Source organism: Bison bison, unplaced genomic scaffold (genome assembly GCF_000754665.1).
Source record: "Bison bison bison isolate TAMUID 2011002044 unplaced genomic scaffold, Bison_UMD1.0 scf7180017864461, whole genome shotgun sequence".
NCBI lineage: Eukaryota > Metazoa > Chordata > Mammalia > Artiodactyla > Bovidae > Bison > Bison bison.
In genome coordinates, this window is record NW_011495023.1 from 13971507 (window position 1) to 13988419 (window position 16913).

Consider the following 16913-nt stretch of genomic DNA (forward strand, 5'->3'; position numbering starts at 1 on the left):
CCGATCTGATGAAAGTGAAAGTGGAGAGTGAAAAAGTTGGCTTAAAGCTCAACATTCAGAAAACGAAGATCATGGCATCCAGTCCCATCAGTTCATGGGAAATAGATGGGGAAACAGTGGAAACAGTGTCAGACTTTATTTTTTGGGGCTCCAAAATCACTGCAGATGGTGACTACAGCCATGAAATTAAAAGACGCTTACTCCTTGGAAGGAAAGTTATGCCCAACCTAGTAGCATATTCAAAAGCAGAGACATTACTTTGCCAACAAAGGTCTGTCTAGTCAAGGCTATGGTTTTTCCTGTGGTCATGTATGGATGTGAGAGTTGGACTGTGAAGAAGCTGAGTGCCAAAGAATTGATGCTTTTGAACTGTGGTGTTGGAGAAGACTCTTGAGAGTCCCTTGGACTGCAAGGAGATCCAACCAGTCCATTCTGAAGAACAGCCCTGGGTGTTCTTTGGAAGGAATGATGCTAAAGCTGAAACTCCAGTACTTTGGCCACCTCATGCGAAGAGTTGATTCATTGGAAAAGACTCTGATGCTGGGAAGGATTAGGGGCAGGAGGAGAAAGGGATGACAGAGGATGAGATGGCTGGATGGCATCACCGATTTGATGGATGTGAGTTTGAGTGAACTCTGGGAGTTGGTGATAGACAGGGAGGCCTGGAGTGCTGCGATTCATGGGGTCACAAAGAGTCAGACACGACTGAGCGATTGAACTGAACTGAACTGAAGAAGTAACTTTTGTAATGACTTTCTATTGCTGATTTGGTTCCAGTAGAAAAAAAAGGGGGGGGGGGGGGTTCTGTCTTGAAAAACACTGCAAGTACATTTGGCCATTGAGACGAGGTCACACATACTTCCATGGTCATAGTTTAACTTGTGTTACAGTCTATGGTTCAATATTAATATAATTGACTAACTAAAAGAGGTCATATGTTTAATATCTAACTCCATTCCATCTGAGCTGAAACCAGATGATTCTCATCGTTTAAGCTCTGCCTATTTTAAAACCCACTAGTGATAAAAATGAAAATAAGTAAAATAAAATATGATAATCACCATTGTGTTCCTGGAGAAAAAACAAACAACAAATTTAACTTCTTTTTTTCTATAAAGCCGTCTAGATCTGAGCTGGAAGTATATAGCAGGCACCATCTATGCAGGCAAATGTGGATCCCACGGGCTGTTTTAAACCCACAGTCAGCAGGAAACAGTAAGAATCAATTCTTCAGAATAAAGAGGTAAAAACATATTGAGCAGTGGCAAAATATTATCGGTTAGCTGCCTGAGCACTTGGAAAAAGATTGGGAGCCCCAGGAGTTGGGGGAAACAGACAGTGGTTGTCCTTGCTGTATTCTTATGATTCCAAAAATCAATTTTTAGTTTAGGGGGAGAATGGATACATGTACATGGCTGAGTACATGTAAATGTCTGAGTCCCTTTGCTGTCCACCTGAAACTATCACAACATTGTTAATTAGCTATACTCCAAAATAAAATCAAAAGTTTAAAAAAATAAGAGAATTTTTATGAGAAATTTTTCTGTGAAATGGGGCTTTCAGTGAACTAGTATTTGCATAGTGCTTTATCTTTCGAACTCTCCTGGTGGCTCAGAGGTTAAGCGTCTGCCTGCAATGCAGGAGACCTGGGTTTGATCCCTGGGTTGGGAAGATCCCCTGGAGAAGGAAATGGCAACCCACTCCAGTATTCTTGCCTGGAGAATCCCATGGATGGAGGAGCCTGGTGGGCTACAGTCCACTGGGTCGCAAAGAGTTGGACATGACTGAGCAACTTCACTTCACTTCACTTCACTTATCTTTCGAAGGTCTTTACCAAAAAAAGTTATTAATCCCTTTAAATAAAGACTCCTTTGTCTCCCACAAGAGTTAGGGACTGAAGGAGGCTGCAAAATCCAGAGCAAACTGCCCACTGCAGATTATTCAACAAGGGCTCAAGTATGTCTTCAGCAACTGTTCCCAGAAGTTTCCTGAAGGAGTTTCTAATCTCAAGGAAGCTACTGATTAACAAAGACTTAACCTCCCATAAAGAACAGAACTCGAGAAAGTATCAAAGGGCTCTGTTTCATTCCACATAGATTCCACAAAACAACCTTTTAATCTTACGCTTATATACACATTTCTATTTTCTTTTATTCCTTCAAAAAGTCTTCACCATATGCCTGAATGAGAGTATTCAGGTCAGAGATAATCAGCTGGAATTCTTGAGGCTTCACACACTATCCCCACAGCAAGAAGAAACCAGATTAAAGACTGTGCTCCCTAATGTCCTCCAGGGAACCTGTGGCGGGCAGAAACTAGAAACCCAAATCATTTCCAGAGTCAGCACAATCAGTCCTTGGTTTTCTCTGATAGGATGGTGCAAGAGAGAATAATTCAGTACTCCTCTACCAAGTTTAATCTGCCATTTAGGCAACTCTCAACAAGTAAAATTGTTCTTTCTCGCTTGCTCACTCACTTGCTCGTGTGCACTCTCTCTCTCTCTTTCTCTCCCCGCCTCCTTTCCTCCCTCCTTCCTTCTCATTTCTATCTGGAAAAATTAACCTCTGACATGCAGGAAATAATTGTGTTAAAAATTTTCTTTTCATGACTTCCCTGGCAGTCCAGCGGTTAAGACTCCAAGCTTCCACTGCAGGGAGGATGGGTTTGATCTCTGATTGGGGTACTAAGATGCCACATACCATGTCAAGAACACAAACAACAACAAAAAATTTTTAAACCTTTCTTTTCATTGCCATTTTTCAGGGGTAAAAAGGCAAATTTGTCCTGGAAGGAAAAACAATTTTGTCTTGATCTATGGATCTTTCCTCCCTGATGTACGTTTGTTATTTTGCTGGCTTGCAAGACTCCAGAAGACAGGGATGATAAAAGGAGAGAGAGTGAGAACTAACTCCAGGACATTCCTCGACGTCAGGAACGTGGGAACGATCCAGGCTAGGAATCATTTGCCAGTGTTATCTCCAAGCAGCAGTTTTCATTAATAAATACTCATAAATAGAAATCAGGTACTGAAAGATTAGACTTGCATTCTGGATCCAAGCTTGAGTATTTATCAAAACAGGGATCAGGGGATTCTTAAGGAGAAATACAGTTTGGAGAGCAAAAAGCTCTTTAATAACGTAATACTTCATTGACATCAGAGATGTACAATGTGCAGGATATTGAAACTGAAAGACGTATCCACCAAAAGCCGGAATAAGTTAAATTTGTAACTTGCAATGAGGAAAAACTTTTATCATAGTAAAAGAATTAAAGGAACAACAATAAAAGAGAAAGATTGTGGTTGCTTTTTAAGAATACAGTGTGCTAATAAATGACAAGGTCAAAAACAAAATTCCTGCACTCTTTTTTGCTGGAAAGGACAGAATGGGTTGTTACAAAGGAACTGAAGAATAGGACAGCAGGGATACTGGAAGAGAGTGAATAGCTGCTCTTGATTCCAGTGAGAGAAAACACAGAGATTCTGTCACAACAGAACCCATTTCTTTATCTCTTAATAATCACAGAATATAGGAGACCCACCAAAATATGCAGAAAGACAATGTCTAGAGATTTTTTTTTTAAGTGATTTTAAGGAACTACAGAAACCGAAGTTTGTTATTGATCTGCCATACGTTTTTGGACTTGATTACTTAACAAGACAGTACATCAGTCAGTGTCACTTTACAGACCAATATTCCTAGAGTTGGATGGGAACATGGAGGCACTGTGATGCCCAAGTCAGCTTTGTAAGAGAAGGGAAGTTTTCCTGCGGAGGGCGATGCGGGATTTGAGCGGGAGAATGCGGCGGATGAGCCCTGTGACAGTCAATCAGCAGAAAAGATGGCGGATGGGAGCAGGGAGACGATTGTGGTGAGGGGCCTGATGACTAATTGAGGAAAGACAATGAGGATTATCCACGTGAAGAAAACCTCGGTTCACCCTGCTCTGGTTATGGTGGACATTGTGCACAGTGCTTGAATGAAGTCCTGACTGTATCTATCAGCTCTCTCAGCTACTGAATGTGGGGGTGGCGGGGGAAGGGAGAGGGGGGCAGGCTGTACCTCTTCTACATGAGGCTCTCCCATGGCCATCCCTTCAAGCTTTGACTCCTACTAACCCCTCTGCCTTATCTTGCCCCAGGCCATCCTCACTCTACACTAGCCATGGGGGCCTCCTTCCTGTGAGAGAGAACAGAGAACGGGTTTCTTCATGGGGTGAGAGTTGAGGTCACACGAGGTTTTATCCACCTGAGGAAACAGCTTTGTGTATGTTAGATAAACACCGCGTGACTTCCCTAGAGAACAGCTAGTTTTGCTGGTAATACAGGCACTTAACCTTGGATACTCTTAACCAGGGGGTGTCTTAGTCCTTCAAAAACACACCCTAATTTAAACAACAACAAGCAGGCAAAAGTGACATCGAGTTTGGAGCCATAGCTCTAGGAGATTTTACACATTTCTGTTCAACTCTCTGGGGGCTTTTGACCTTGGACTTAAGAAGGACATTCCTCCAACAGCTTGGGGTACCTCTAGCCCTGGTGTAAGAAAGAGACCCACAGGCCAAACCAAACTGAGGTGGAGCCACCATAGCTTATATGCAGACCTGTGAGTATGAAAAATAAATGTTTATTGGTTAAAAAAAAAAAAAAGGGAAAGGAAAGAAAAAAGTTACCTGTAACTCCCTGCTGTGTTTATACATGTGGCTCCATTCTGGCAGCCCAGGGGTGTCCCTGAGTAAATCTCACATTCATTAACATCAACAGAGCACAGAGGACCCTGCGTTTAGATAAAGCACGAAGTCAGGTGCCACAGGTTGCAAAGACATCTGGGTGAACAGTCACACAGCATGTTCAAGGATTTACAAACAGACAGTAAAGCTAAATAGGATAAAATTAAAACTCATCTCCAGCCACGCTTCTTCTACAACTCAGGTGTGGCCTAACAGAGCCAAAGAGCTCTTCATAGATCATACCAGTCACAGGAGAAGAATCCTTATGTGGGCTACTTTTCATCTTACTGTGGAGCTCTGCCTAGGAATAGTCACTTAATTTCTTCTGGATGTGCATGTCAGGAATGTTTTCATTATTAATAGAAAAGGGCAGGAAAATGCACAGGCTACATTAAGATTCATTTAGTTATGCTGAGCAATTTCCATTCATGCTGGCCAGAACAGCATGTAGCATCTAGTCCAGCAAATCCCCACTTAAGATGGCTCAGGATTCAATGGTGACAGAATCATGCTGGCCGCTATTCGCATCTTGGCATACCTGGTGTCATTCATTCTGACTCAGGAGACCACAGAATCCTAGAAACTTTGGATGGAGAATTAAATAGGTCTGGAGGATTGCAAGCAAACCACTGATGCTGACTCATCATCATTTTTAACCAAGGATTAGGTGACTCACCTTCCACTGTGAGGGACACATACAAAAAAAGGAATCGGGGAGGTTGAGGCAGGTTCCGCCATGTTGGCAGGGATTGCTGCTGCAAACTTTCCTGTCCAGTGTCTGAAACAAAGACAGGATGGTCAGCGAGACAGTCATACTTTCCACGTTTTAGAGCAGGTGTGTACACCAAAACACATTTTACTCCTGGCCGGTGGGGGGAGGGAGGGGTCTTCCTCCAGACTTTAAATCCATTATGTAAATGCTTCTTCCTGTCAACTGTCTTCTGAGAAACCGAAAAGTGTTGACTATTATCAAGCCCTATCCATATTCCTTCACTACTAACGTGCATTTAACCACGGATGGGTGAGGCAAAAGTGAGGGGTGAGAGTTCTCACTCTGTTCTCTGAAAAAACACTGTTCACCTGACAAACGTATGATGGTGGCAAGAGTCAAGATGTGGGTGTGGGAGCCACATGGAAATTCCTATTTTACTAAGAAAATAAAACGGAAATTCCGGTTCCTTTGCTGTTGTTCTTCTCTTTGATACCTCCAGATAAGCATTTGAAATATGATCATCTTCGCTGCCCCCACACTCCTCCCCTGGGTTAAGATGACTGAACTCTTTTCACTCCAAGACCCTTTGTGGGAAATGTGGCCTGAGGCTTAAATACACCCTCCAGCCTTGTGCTCACATGACTGCTTTCAGACCAGAGTCATACACAGAGACCTGCCTTTGTCTCTGGAACCTGGAGAATCCTACCCTCCATCAGCTATTAGTTCCCACCTTGTAAGCTTTGAAATGCCTTTGGGGCAGAGAAAACATCTTTAGAGAGGACAAGTGATTATGCAAGGACAGCTATCCCATTAATTTCACCTAATGTTAGTCTAATTCTCGGTTTTAAAAATTAAAATGGGGCAAATTATTCTTTACATTTTTGAAAAATATTTGGTAAAATATTTGATTTTCTCGGAGAGAAAATCAAGTCTGTTCCCTCTGTTTGCAGATGAAACTGAGAGCAGAGAATGGCAAGCTGACTCAGCACCATGTGGAGCAAAGCCCATTCTCTCTCCACCTTTGTGATAAGTCAGGTGCCCATACACTTGGGGGTCTCCTTCTGGACTCTGTTTTCTTTCATTTTTCTGTCTCTCTGTGCCAGTACCACAATTAGTCCTGTTCATCAAAGGACACAGTTAAGAAAATTAACCACAAACTCACTGGAGGTTTTTCTGGCATGGAAGACAACACTGGGTGGGGATTAAAAGCTCAGAAGCCCATGGGGACCCAGTAGTAAATAGTCAGTGAGCAGTCAGGAGAAAGACAGTAGAAACTATGGGACTTTAGGCATCCAAAGGCATGGAGGTGTTTCTACTCCAGAGTTACTAAACACTCTTCCTGGGGGGATGGGCAGAGGGAGGCCAGTCCCAGCTAACTGGACTATGGCCTCCAGTTCTTGACCTTTGGCAGGAATAAAGAAACACTCTAGGAGACTGAGAACTACTGTTTGTCTTGCTCATTTTAATTTATTCAACTACTCTCTAAGAAGATAAAGGCAGAAAGGGCAATTTCTTATCAAAGCCAGGAAAAGGAATGTGCAAACTTGTCCACCAAAATTAAAACAACAGAGTAGAGGACATTTGAAGAATAATCAAAAACAGACCAAGAATATGAGAGCAGGGACTCTGAACCTGGAATCCTCTTACTTTTATTCAAAATTTAAAACATGGGGACTTTCTATGCATTTCTCTGTGTGGAAGGTTATGGCTCCCTTGAAAGTCTTAAAAATATCAGCTCCCTACAAAAGGGATGAGAAGTCTAAAATTACAAGCATGCAGTAAAGTTATGGATGGTTTATTCTAAGAAATTGTTCAAATTTAATCACCAGCAGATATACTTTTAAGAAGATCTGGAATATTCTGAGATACAGCCTAGACTCTAAGTTCAATGTTAGAGAAAACGTGAGCCCTTTGAAAACTGAGTCGTGGATGCCAGAATAAGCAAGTTGGGTGGTCACTAGCTGACCAGCTCCAGCACACTTAAGCCTGACATTATATGGTTTAAAAAATGATAGCAAAGAGGAAGAGCACATGGACAGCTGAACTGAGAGTCAGAGGACTTCACATGCTCAGTGAGCTTCATCTCTCTGAGACTCACTTTCCTCATGTGTCCTGGGAAGCATGATGTGTGATGAGAATTAAACGACCTTACAAATCAGAAATAGACTCACAGATGAAGAAAACAATCTTATGGTTACCAGGAGGGAAAGATGGGTAGGGATAATTGGGAGATTGGGATTGACATATACACACTGTTATTAATATATATAAAACAGATAGCTAATAAAGACCTACTGTATAGCACAGAGAACTTTACTCAATACTCTGTAATGGCCTAAATGGGAAAAGAATCTAAAAAAGAGTATATATACACACATACAACTGATTCACTTTGCTGTATGGCAGAAACTAACATAACATTGTAAATCAACTGCTGCTGCTGCTAAGTCACTTCAGTCGTGTCCGACTCTGTGCGACCCCATAGACGGTAACCCACCAGGCTCCCCCGTCCCTGGGATTCTCAAGGCAAGAACACCAGACTGGGGTTGCCATTTCCTTCTCCATTGCATGAAAGTGAAAAGTGAAAGTGAAGTTGCTCAGTCGTGTCCAACTCTTAGTGACTCCATGGACTATATGCCCATAAAAAAACTGTTTTTGATTGTGATAAGAATTAAATTATGCGAAGAGCAAAGCCCTTGATATTGATCATCCATTCACCTTAAGGATACTGGCTCTATTTGGACTTCCTTGGTGGCTCAGTGGTAAAGGATCTGCCTGCCAAAGCAGGACACACAGATTCAATCCCTGGTCTAGGAAGATTCCCACATGCCACATGCCATGGCACATGCAGCTAAGCCCATGTGTCATGACTTCTGAAGCCCTCACACCCTAGAGCCCTAGCTCTGCAACAAGAGAAGCCATCAAAATGAGAAATCTGCACACCACAACTAGAGAACCTCCAGCTCCCCGCAACTAGAGAAAAGCCCACGCAGCAACAAAGACCCAGCGCAGCCAAAATAAATAAATGAAATTAAAAAAAAAAAAAAGAATACCAGCTCCATCAGCGATTCTAGTGTATTTTCAGTGAAAGATGCTGGCTGTCTCGTAGTTATAGGACTCACCTGCTGTAAGCTTTGGAGTTTTCTCTCAAGATCCGCAAGCTAGCAGTTGGGAAGAGAAAACATCCATTAGCTGGAGCAAAGGCGCGTCGTGTGCCACGTTACTCTGTTACCTGTTTCCCTAGTGCCTTCACTTTATCTGTTTGCTCCTTGTCTAATTGCCTTTCCCCTCCTCTTTTCTCTCCCCTCCAGGCTTCCCTTCCTTCCTTCTCTCTTCCATTGCATGGATATTTTTAAAAACAGAAGTACAACACAATGATAAGTTGATTCATTGACTGTCTGTGCATGGTGACCCTGGGAATTTTCCTGAGCGATGGTGACCCATCCACCTCATCAATAATGAGGTGGCTATCAGAACATGAGCAGAGCCAACTTATGCTGCAAGCTCTTGTCACAGGATTTCCAACCTCTGCCCATCACACGTCTACCTCCTCCATTAGGGCTGGGTCATTTAACCAAAAAGTCCATAATTATAACACTACATTTTTAAGGAGGATACAAAATTGGTATATCTTCTGCAAAATGATTACTTACAAAGTTGAATTAAGGAGAACCCATTTGTCCCAAGGATGTGGATGTCAGACTTACCTTGGAATCAAGCTGATGGATTTGATTAGAAATATTTTGAGGCAGACCGACTGTAGTTCTTTTTAAGTTTGTAATATCATCTTTGTTTTTCTGGATCTGATTTTTTTTAAAAAAAGGAGAAGAAAACGAAGGGAGAAGAGAAGGAGGAAGAGAATGCTAGTGAAAAAATTATGTATATAAGAATAAAATGTTTAAATTTGGGTAGTATTCTATTTCAAGCCCTAAGGCCTTGCCATTATTATTAAAAAACAAAACAAAACAAACAAACAAAAAAAAACCAGAACAATGCCATGTATAATAAACACCAGACTAAAATAGCCATGGCATAATTCCATTTACCCTTTCAGTAATAAGGTATCAAGGAATTTTCTGTTTGCATTTTTTCCCCATAATAACAGTTTAGAATGCTTTTTAAGAGGCCTGACTTAGAAGGAGACTGGGTTTTAAATCTTGGCTCAGCCATTTAATATATGTCCTTGGATACATTGCTGAGGTGCTGTAGGGAGGGTTCCTCTATCTCCCTTACAGATGGGGTAGCGATAAAGCCCACCCACAGATGGGGTAGCGATAAAGCGATAAAGGCAGCCATGAGGGTTAGATGAGATAATACACATAAAGTGCTGAGCACAGCGCAGAGTCCATAATGAACTCTAAATGCTAGCTCCTAACATGATGATCAATAGACCTGTATGACGTAACAAACAATAAGCACTGAAAACATTCAGTAAGCAGGATAGGATAACTGGCCAATTCTGTTCTGTGGCAAAAATAAACTGATCGCATCTACATCTTTCTATGGTCCCCCTCCATCCCTGGTCCCCTTGTGAAACAGCCTCAGTATCACCCTCTGCACCCTCTCTGGGCTGGAATACATAAGTCCACACAGTGAGCCACCTCCTGCTAGCACTATGTCCCGTACCCATCATTAACCCCAGGGCATTGTTTCCTACATGGAGTTGTTTCACCTCAGTCATGTTCCCTGTGCTCAGGAAAGTGCAGATTAACATAGGCCTTTTCAGTATGAATAAACAAAACTACTTCAGTATGTTTCCAGTGTATTACCTGATGGAAACACTCGCCGACATCCTCATCATTTAATTTAATTCTCCCCAGGGATCCAGTTCTAAATTCAATGTTTTGAGCTGATCCAGTAAGAAACACCAAGTTTCCCCTCTCTGCTGTCATTCGAGGCCTACATAATCCAAGCCAGAGAATGCATCAGTAATTATCACATGCAGTTTTTTAAGTCTAGAGAACAAAGTTTCTCACTCAATAGCTATGGACTGCATACACTTTTGCTTTGTGGTCATCTCAGCTGAATTCTCCCTGCTCACTTGTCATTTCTTTCTTTGCAAATTTCCTGGATATGCCTCCTAGTAAACTGCATCCTTGCCTAATTTGCCAAGGGATAAATGAAGAGTTTGTGTATAAAAAGGTACTTCCATACATCAACTCAACTGTTTTTCCTGGTTTGTTTTTAATATCATCTTTTCTCTTTAGAAAAATTATACCTTTGCTTATCTGGTTATTTGTGAAAACTGATGAGGAGCCACCCAAGTCCATCAGCAGAAATGACCCACGTGTGTACTTACTGTTGGAGGTCAATATTTCTTTTTTGTCTCTGCAGCGCAAGTCCTCCATCTTCACTGTATGATGCAGCAAACGTCAATAAAATAACCAAACTCCCAAGAAAAAGTGAGGACATGTTCCTCACCAGCCTCCTGGGTCGTCAGGAAGCAGGGAGGCTGCTCTCCCAGCCGAGCGTGGGAGTCCAGAGAACCAAGCCTGCAGCTGTACTCTGACCTGTGGATTGTCCCACACTTTTCAGTCCTTTCTTCTTTGCCCTGGAAGCCTACGTTATTTTTTTCTTCCTGAGGGATGTAAATGATCTTAGATCTTCAATACTCTTCAACTTGTGAGAGGTCAAAATCTACCTCTAAGTGATGCACAACTTAATCATTACCTATCTGACCTTTGAAACAGTAGCAAATGGCTTTGGAAACATCCACTAAAACTCTCCTTGCTTAAGAAGTGACTGGCTTTCAACAAATGCTATTGGGAACTATTGGATATCCACATGTAAAAGAATGAAGTTGGACCCAGACTTTACATTATATAGAAAAAAATAATACAAATGAATCAAATACCTACCTAAATATAAGAGCTAAAACCATGACATTCTTAGGAAAAAACATAGGGGAAAATCTTCATGATTTTGGATTCCACAATGATTTCTTGGATATGACACCAAAAGTAGAAACAACAAAAGAGAAAAAAAAGTGGTATGTGGGACTATTTCAAAGTGAAAAACTTTTATATATTAAAAGACACTATCGATTATGAAAAGGCAACTTAAAAATGCGAAAACTTTTTAAATCGTATATATGATTAAGAGGTTAATATGCAGAATACAGAGAATCCCACAACTTAACAGCACAAAATAAGTAACCCTATTAAACAATGGGCAAAGAAAATCAACATTTCTTCTGAAAAGATACACAAATGGCCAAACAGCACATGAAAAGATGGCTCAGTGTCATTTATCACTAGGGGAATATAAATCAAAACCATAGTGAGATAACATTTCACACTCACAGGATGGCTACTGTCACACAAAAGCAGAAAATAACAAATATTGGGCAAGAATGTGAAAAAATTAGGACCCTGGTATACTGCTGGTGAGAATGTAAAATGATATAGTCACTATAAAACAGTATGACAGTTCCTCAAAAAATTAAACATAGAATGACCATGCATGTGTACTATAAGTCACTTCTTTGCAACACTATGAACTGTAGCCTTCCAGGCTCCTCTCCAGGCAAGAATACTGGAGTGGGTTGCCATGCCCTCCTCCAGGGGATCTTCCCAACCCAGGGACTGAACCCGAGTCTCTTCTTTCTCCTGCATTGGTAGGCAGGTTTATCACTAAAACCCCATGGGAAGCCCTAGAATGATGATCTAGCAATTCTACTTCTGGCTATAATAATTGAAAACAGGGACTCAAAGAGATATTTGTACAACTGTGTTAATAGCTCATTATTTACAACAGCCAAAACATGGAAGCAAGCCAAATGTCCATCCAAATGTTCACTGACAGATCTGAATGGAAAACAGAATGTGTTACATATATATATATAATGGAATATTATTCGTCCTTAAAAGGAAGGAAACTCTGACATGCTACAATGTGGATGAGTCTTGAAGACATTATGCTAAGTGAAATAAGCCAGTTCAGTTCAGTCACTCAGTCGTGTCTGACTCTTTGCAACCCCATGAAGGGCAACAGGCCAGGCCTCCCTGTCCATCACCAACTCCCGGAGTTCACCCAAACTCATGTCCATCAAGTCGGTGATGCCATCCAGCCATCTCATCCTCTGTTGTCCCCTTCTCCTCCTGCCCCCAATCCCTCCCAGCATCAGGGTCTTTTCCAATGAGTCAACTCTTCGCATGAGGTGGCCAAAGTATTCCACTCATATGAAGAACCTAAAGTGGTAAGATTCATAGGTTTCTAGGGCTGGGGGTAGGGAGAATGGTAAGATATTGTTTAACGGATACAGAGTTTCACTTTGGAAAGATGAAAAAAAGTTCTGGAGACAGATAGTGGTGATGGTTGCACAACAGTGTGAATGTATGTTCTGTATGTAATGCCACTGAGCTTAAAAATTACTCCTCTAAATAAGCTCTGCAGCTTGATATTATGGAGAGATGGAACATGTCTTATACCCGTTCTGTTCAATCAAAAGAACAAAAATAGCAAAAACAGCTTCAAATTGCTACTTTCTTTAGGTGATACTGGAGGTCAAATGATGAGTTCTTTGTTCTTTTGTTATTTAAGAAATGGGTGTCATACAACAATGGTATTGCAAGTTGGATACATTTTTTTTTAAGTTACATTAGTTTGAAGTTTGTTTAAAAGCTTAACAATTTGGTGTAGGGGTGGGGGGAAATCTTGACTATGAAATAGTTGTCAACTTTAAGAACAGGATAAAATACAATGTGTTAGAATATTTCAACATAAAGGACCATTCTAACTCTGAACTTTGAACATAACATAACTATTTTCATGATTCTATTTTCTTAATGGTTACTGCATTCAGCCTATCTTTTAGAGCAATAAAAGATGTCTCCAGCATATTTCAAAAAGAACTTCATTTTTTAACAGAATTTTCCTGTTTTACTAATGTACTTACTAAAACAAAGTCAAGATAATTTCTCTACTCTGAGTCTAGTCATCCAATTCTTAATTGACTCTCATGCTAGAAAGAAAAGAAATATTCTTTCAAGGTCTGACTGACTTTGGATGACGTGTTAGGGAATTTTATATCCAGTTCACCTGCTCAACTCTAGCTGAGATCAATAGATAAGTCAGACAGTCTGCACATGATGACTCAGTGGAAACAATATAAAAATCAATCACTGTTTCCACAGCGTTATCATTCATTCTTTTGGCTTTATTTGGAATTTCTTCAATAAAAATAAAATAGTTGTAGAATCCATGACCTTTAGACTTAGAAGGTGAATAATCTCCTGTCTCCCTTTCCCAGAGTAAATGCTGTATAACCTGAAATCCTGTCTTTCATGACTGGCAAAGCTCCCATTTCCTCCCTAAATCAGAATTCATTCCACAAAGATCCTTCACATGCCCTTTTTGTATTAGCCAGTCTACAAAATGACAGGAATGCATGATGGGATATGTCGCAGATTTTTCTCTCCAAAGTCAGCTCTAGGGAAGCTCACTGGGTTCAGGGTAAGAACGTGGGCTTGGAAATTCATTCATCGGGGTTTAAATGCAGCTCCATCACTGTCTGACCATATGACACTGTTTCTTCATCAGCAAAAAGATACTAATAACAGCACTGAAAGTGTACAAAATATTTAGCATACCTGGTCTCTGGCATATAAATGTCCACTAACTACAAACTGTGATTATCATGTAGATAAATATAACAATTCTCCTTCCTCTTCCACCACTTGAACTTGGGTTTCTCAAAGCAGGAAATGATGCAAGAATCCACAAGCAACTTAAAAAGCTTTTGCACAAGGAAAATCAGGGGTGCCCTTATCTCCCCTTTTACAGAAGAGGATTTCAGAACAGGGACATGCATTGAGGACTTTGAGTGAAGAGGGGGCTAGCTGAACTGCAGCTGGGGATCCGAGGCCAAAGTAAACTGATGCCTGAGAACCAGGCGAAGTGGTGCCAGGAAGCAAGGAAGCACTCCACATGGGTGAGCGGAGGCAACATTAGACTTAAATCCAAGAGTCTCCAAGAGCAGGCAATCCAAAGGGAATAAACTCTTCCCTGAGCCGGAGCTGAGGAAACAGAGAAAGGAGAGGGTTTGCTCCGGGAGCTGCTCTATGCCGGGGAGGAGCGTGTGAGAGGACACCTAAGAAAGCCATAAGACACTTTATTGCATTCATTAAAATAAAAGTATTAATTCAGGACACTAATAATATCTACGACTTTTACACATCTTAAGTTTGTCACGAGGTCTGTTGCGTTCTTGGTTTCCAGCCTTCGGCATCTACGGCAAGGTGAATGTCAATGTGTTTTGCTTTGTTGCAGACGTCACACGTGGTACATGGACTTAGGGTTGTTCCCATTCCTCCACCTCCAAGTGCAGTGTTACTAATCAATGATTCGTGACCTGCTGATTTGTGCTCCCAATCCTGTCCCAGGATGTCACCTTCCATCCTCTCTCTCCTCCCAGCTCCTCAGCAATTCTTAACAGAATTTTCAGCTCCTTCTCTTCCTCTCTTTCCGTCCTTACAAAAAAGAATCAGAACTACCTTCTTCTTTCTTCCTTTACCCTTTCCAAAACATCTTAGTACAACCTTTGCTTCTTGTGCACCATCCACTTCACTTCCTTTTTCTATCTGAATACCCAAGTCCCCAACGTTTTTAGTAATCCCCAACACAACACACTAATGAAATTCATGAATGACTCAATTCACAGAGGAAAATTCTATAGTCATCAAAACTGTACATGAAAGTAAATCCCAGGATACTTGAATTTCACTCAAGGGTAAGTGCTGGCTGAGAGGCATCACTATAATCATAAAGCTGATAAGTAAAAGTGAAAGTCATTCAATAGTGTCTGACTCTTTGGGACCCTATGGACTACACAGTCCATGGAATTCTCCAGGCCAGAATACTGGAATGGGCAGCTATTCCCTTCCCAAGGGGATCTTTCCAACCCAGGGATCGACCAGGTCTCTCGCATTGCAGACGGCTTCTTTACCACCTGAGCCACCAGGGAAGCCCAAAGCTGATAAGGATCAAAACAAAAACACAACAACAAAAACAATACAGAACAGAATTAACCAAATTAACTCTGCCAGGGAAGCGCAATGCAGGCTTCCCAAGAGCCAGTTGAATCTTACAGAATATATATGAGTTTTCCAGGCAAAGCAGTGGGACTGGGAGTTTTACACAGAAAAAGGGGCACATCTAAAGTTTTCCAGTTACAAAACAGCTAAGTATGGTTACAACGCCAATGCATTTTTAAATGGAAAGGAAGTCAGATCAAGAAGGACCGTGAAATGTCATTTTAATGAGTTTAGATTCTACTTTATTCCTTAATAATGGAGAATTATGAGGGTTTTTAGATAGGGGGTCATGTTTGCATTTTATAAACAGCCCTGCAGAGCCAAGTCTAATTCCCAGACTCATTGAGGAAGTTGTGGTACAACTAAGGTGTGACCTGGGGAGGCCTTGGTGGAAGTACTGGCAGAGAGAGCAGGAGACAGTGAGAGAGGTATTTAGGAAACAGGATCTACAAAAAAAATACATATTGGGGCAGTTAAGCAAGAAAAGGGAAGTGATGCTCAGGTTTCTTGCTTGAGAAATTGGCAGGACAGAGGTGTCATGAATCAATTAATAATAATCAGGGGAAGGAGGTTTTGGAGAAAAGATAAGAGTTCAGATTTAGATGCACAGATACCTGGGGGACAGATGCCCCCTTCCCCTTGCCCTGCCCTGCTGTCACATGGCCATACTCTACAAATGGTTTAGTCATCAGTGGTGGCTGTAGGGAAGATTCAGAGATGGCTGAGACTACAATCTTGCTACTCAAAAGTGTGGTCAATGGACCCAGCACAGACTTTATCCACGAGCTTGTCAGTTCAGTCACTCAATCATGTCCGACTTTTTGCGACCCCATGACTGCAGCACACCAGGCTTCCCTGTCCATCACCAACTCCCAGAGCTTACTGAAACTCATGTCCATTGAGTTGGTGATGCCATCCAACCATCTCATCGTCTGTCATCTCCTTCTCCTCCCACCTTCAATCTTTTCCAGCATCAGGGTTTTTTCTAGTGAGTCAGTTCTTTGCATCAGGTGGCCAAAGTTTCAGCTTCAGCATCAGTTCTTCCAATGCATATTCAGGACTGATTGCCTTTAGGATTGACTGGTTGGATCTCCTTGCAGTCCAAGGGACTCACAAGAGTCTTCTCCAACACCACAGCAAAGCATCAATTCTTCAGTGCTCAGTTTACTTTAGAGTTCAACTCTCACATCCACAAATAACTACTGGAAAAACCAGAGCTTTGACTAGATGAATATTTGTTGGAAAAATAATGTCTGTTTTTTAATATGCTGTCTAAGTTGGTCATAGCTTTTCTTCCAAGGACCAAGCGTCTTTTAATTTCATGGCTGCAGTCACCATCTACAGTGATTTTGGAGCCCAAAAAATTAAATTCTCTCACTGTTTCCATTGTTTCCCCCTCTATATGCCATGAAGTGATGGGAAACAAAGCCATGATCTTG

General features: G+C 41.4%; 1 protein-coding gene across 1 annotated transcript in view; it reads right to left on the reverse strand.

Moving 5' to 3' along the window:
* CUBN (cubilin (intrinsic factor-cobalamin receptor)) overlaps positions 1–11045 on the reverse strand; it is a 260495-nt gene extending 249450 nt beyond the window's left edge. Inside the window, exons 1-6 of the mRNA XM_010859974.1 lie at positions 10740–11045; positions 10210–10339; positions 9148–9243; positions 8563–8601; positions 5405–5506; positions 4672–4775 (exon numbers count right to left, since the gene is read on the reverse strand). Coding sequence (XP_010858276.1) covers positions 4672–4775; positions 5405–5506; positions 8563–8601; positions 9148–9243; positions 10210–10339; positions 10740–10852 — 584 coding nt within the window. The 5' untranslated portion in view covers positions 10853–11045. The remainder of the gene's footprint in view (positions 1–4671; positions 4776–5404; positions 5507–8562; positions 8602–9147; positions 9244–10209; positions 10340–10739) is intronic.
* Positions 11046–16913: the final 5868 nt, after the last annotated feature.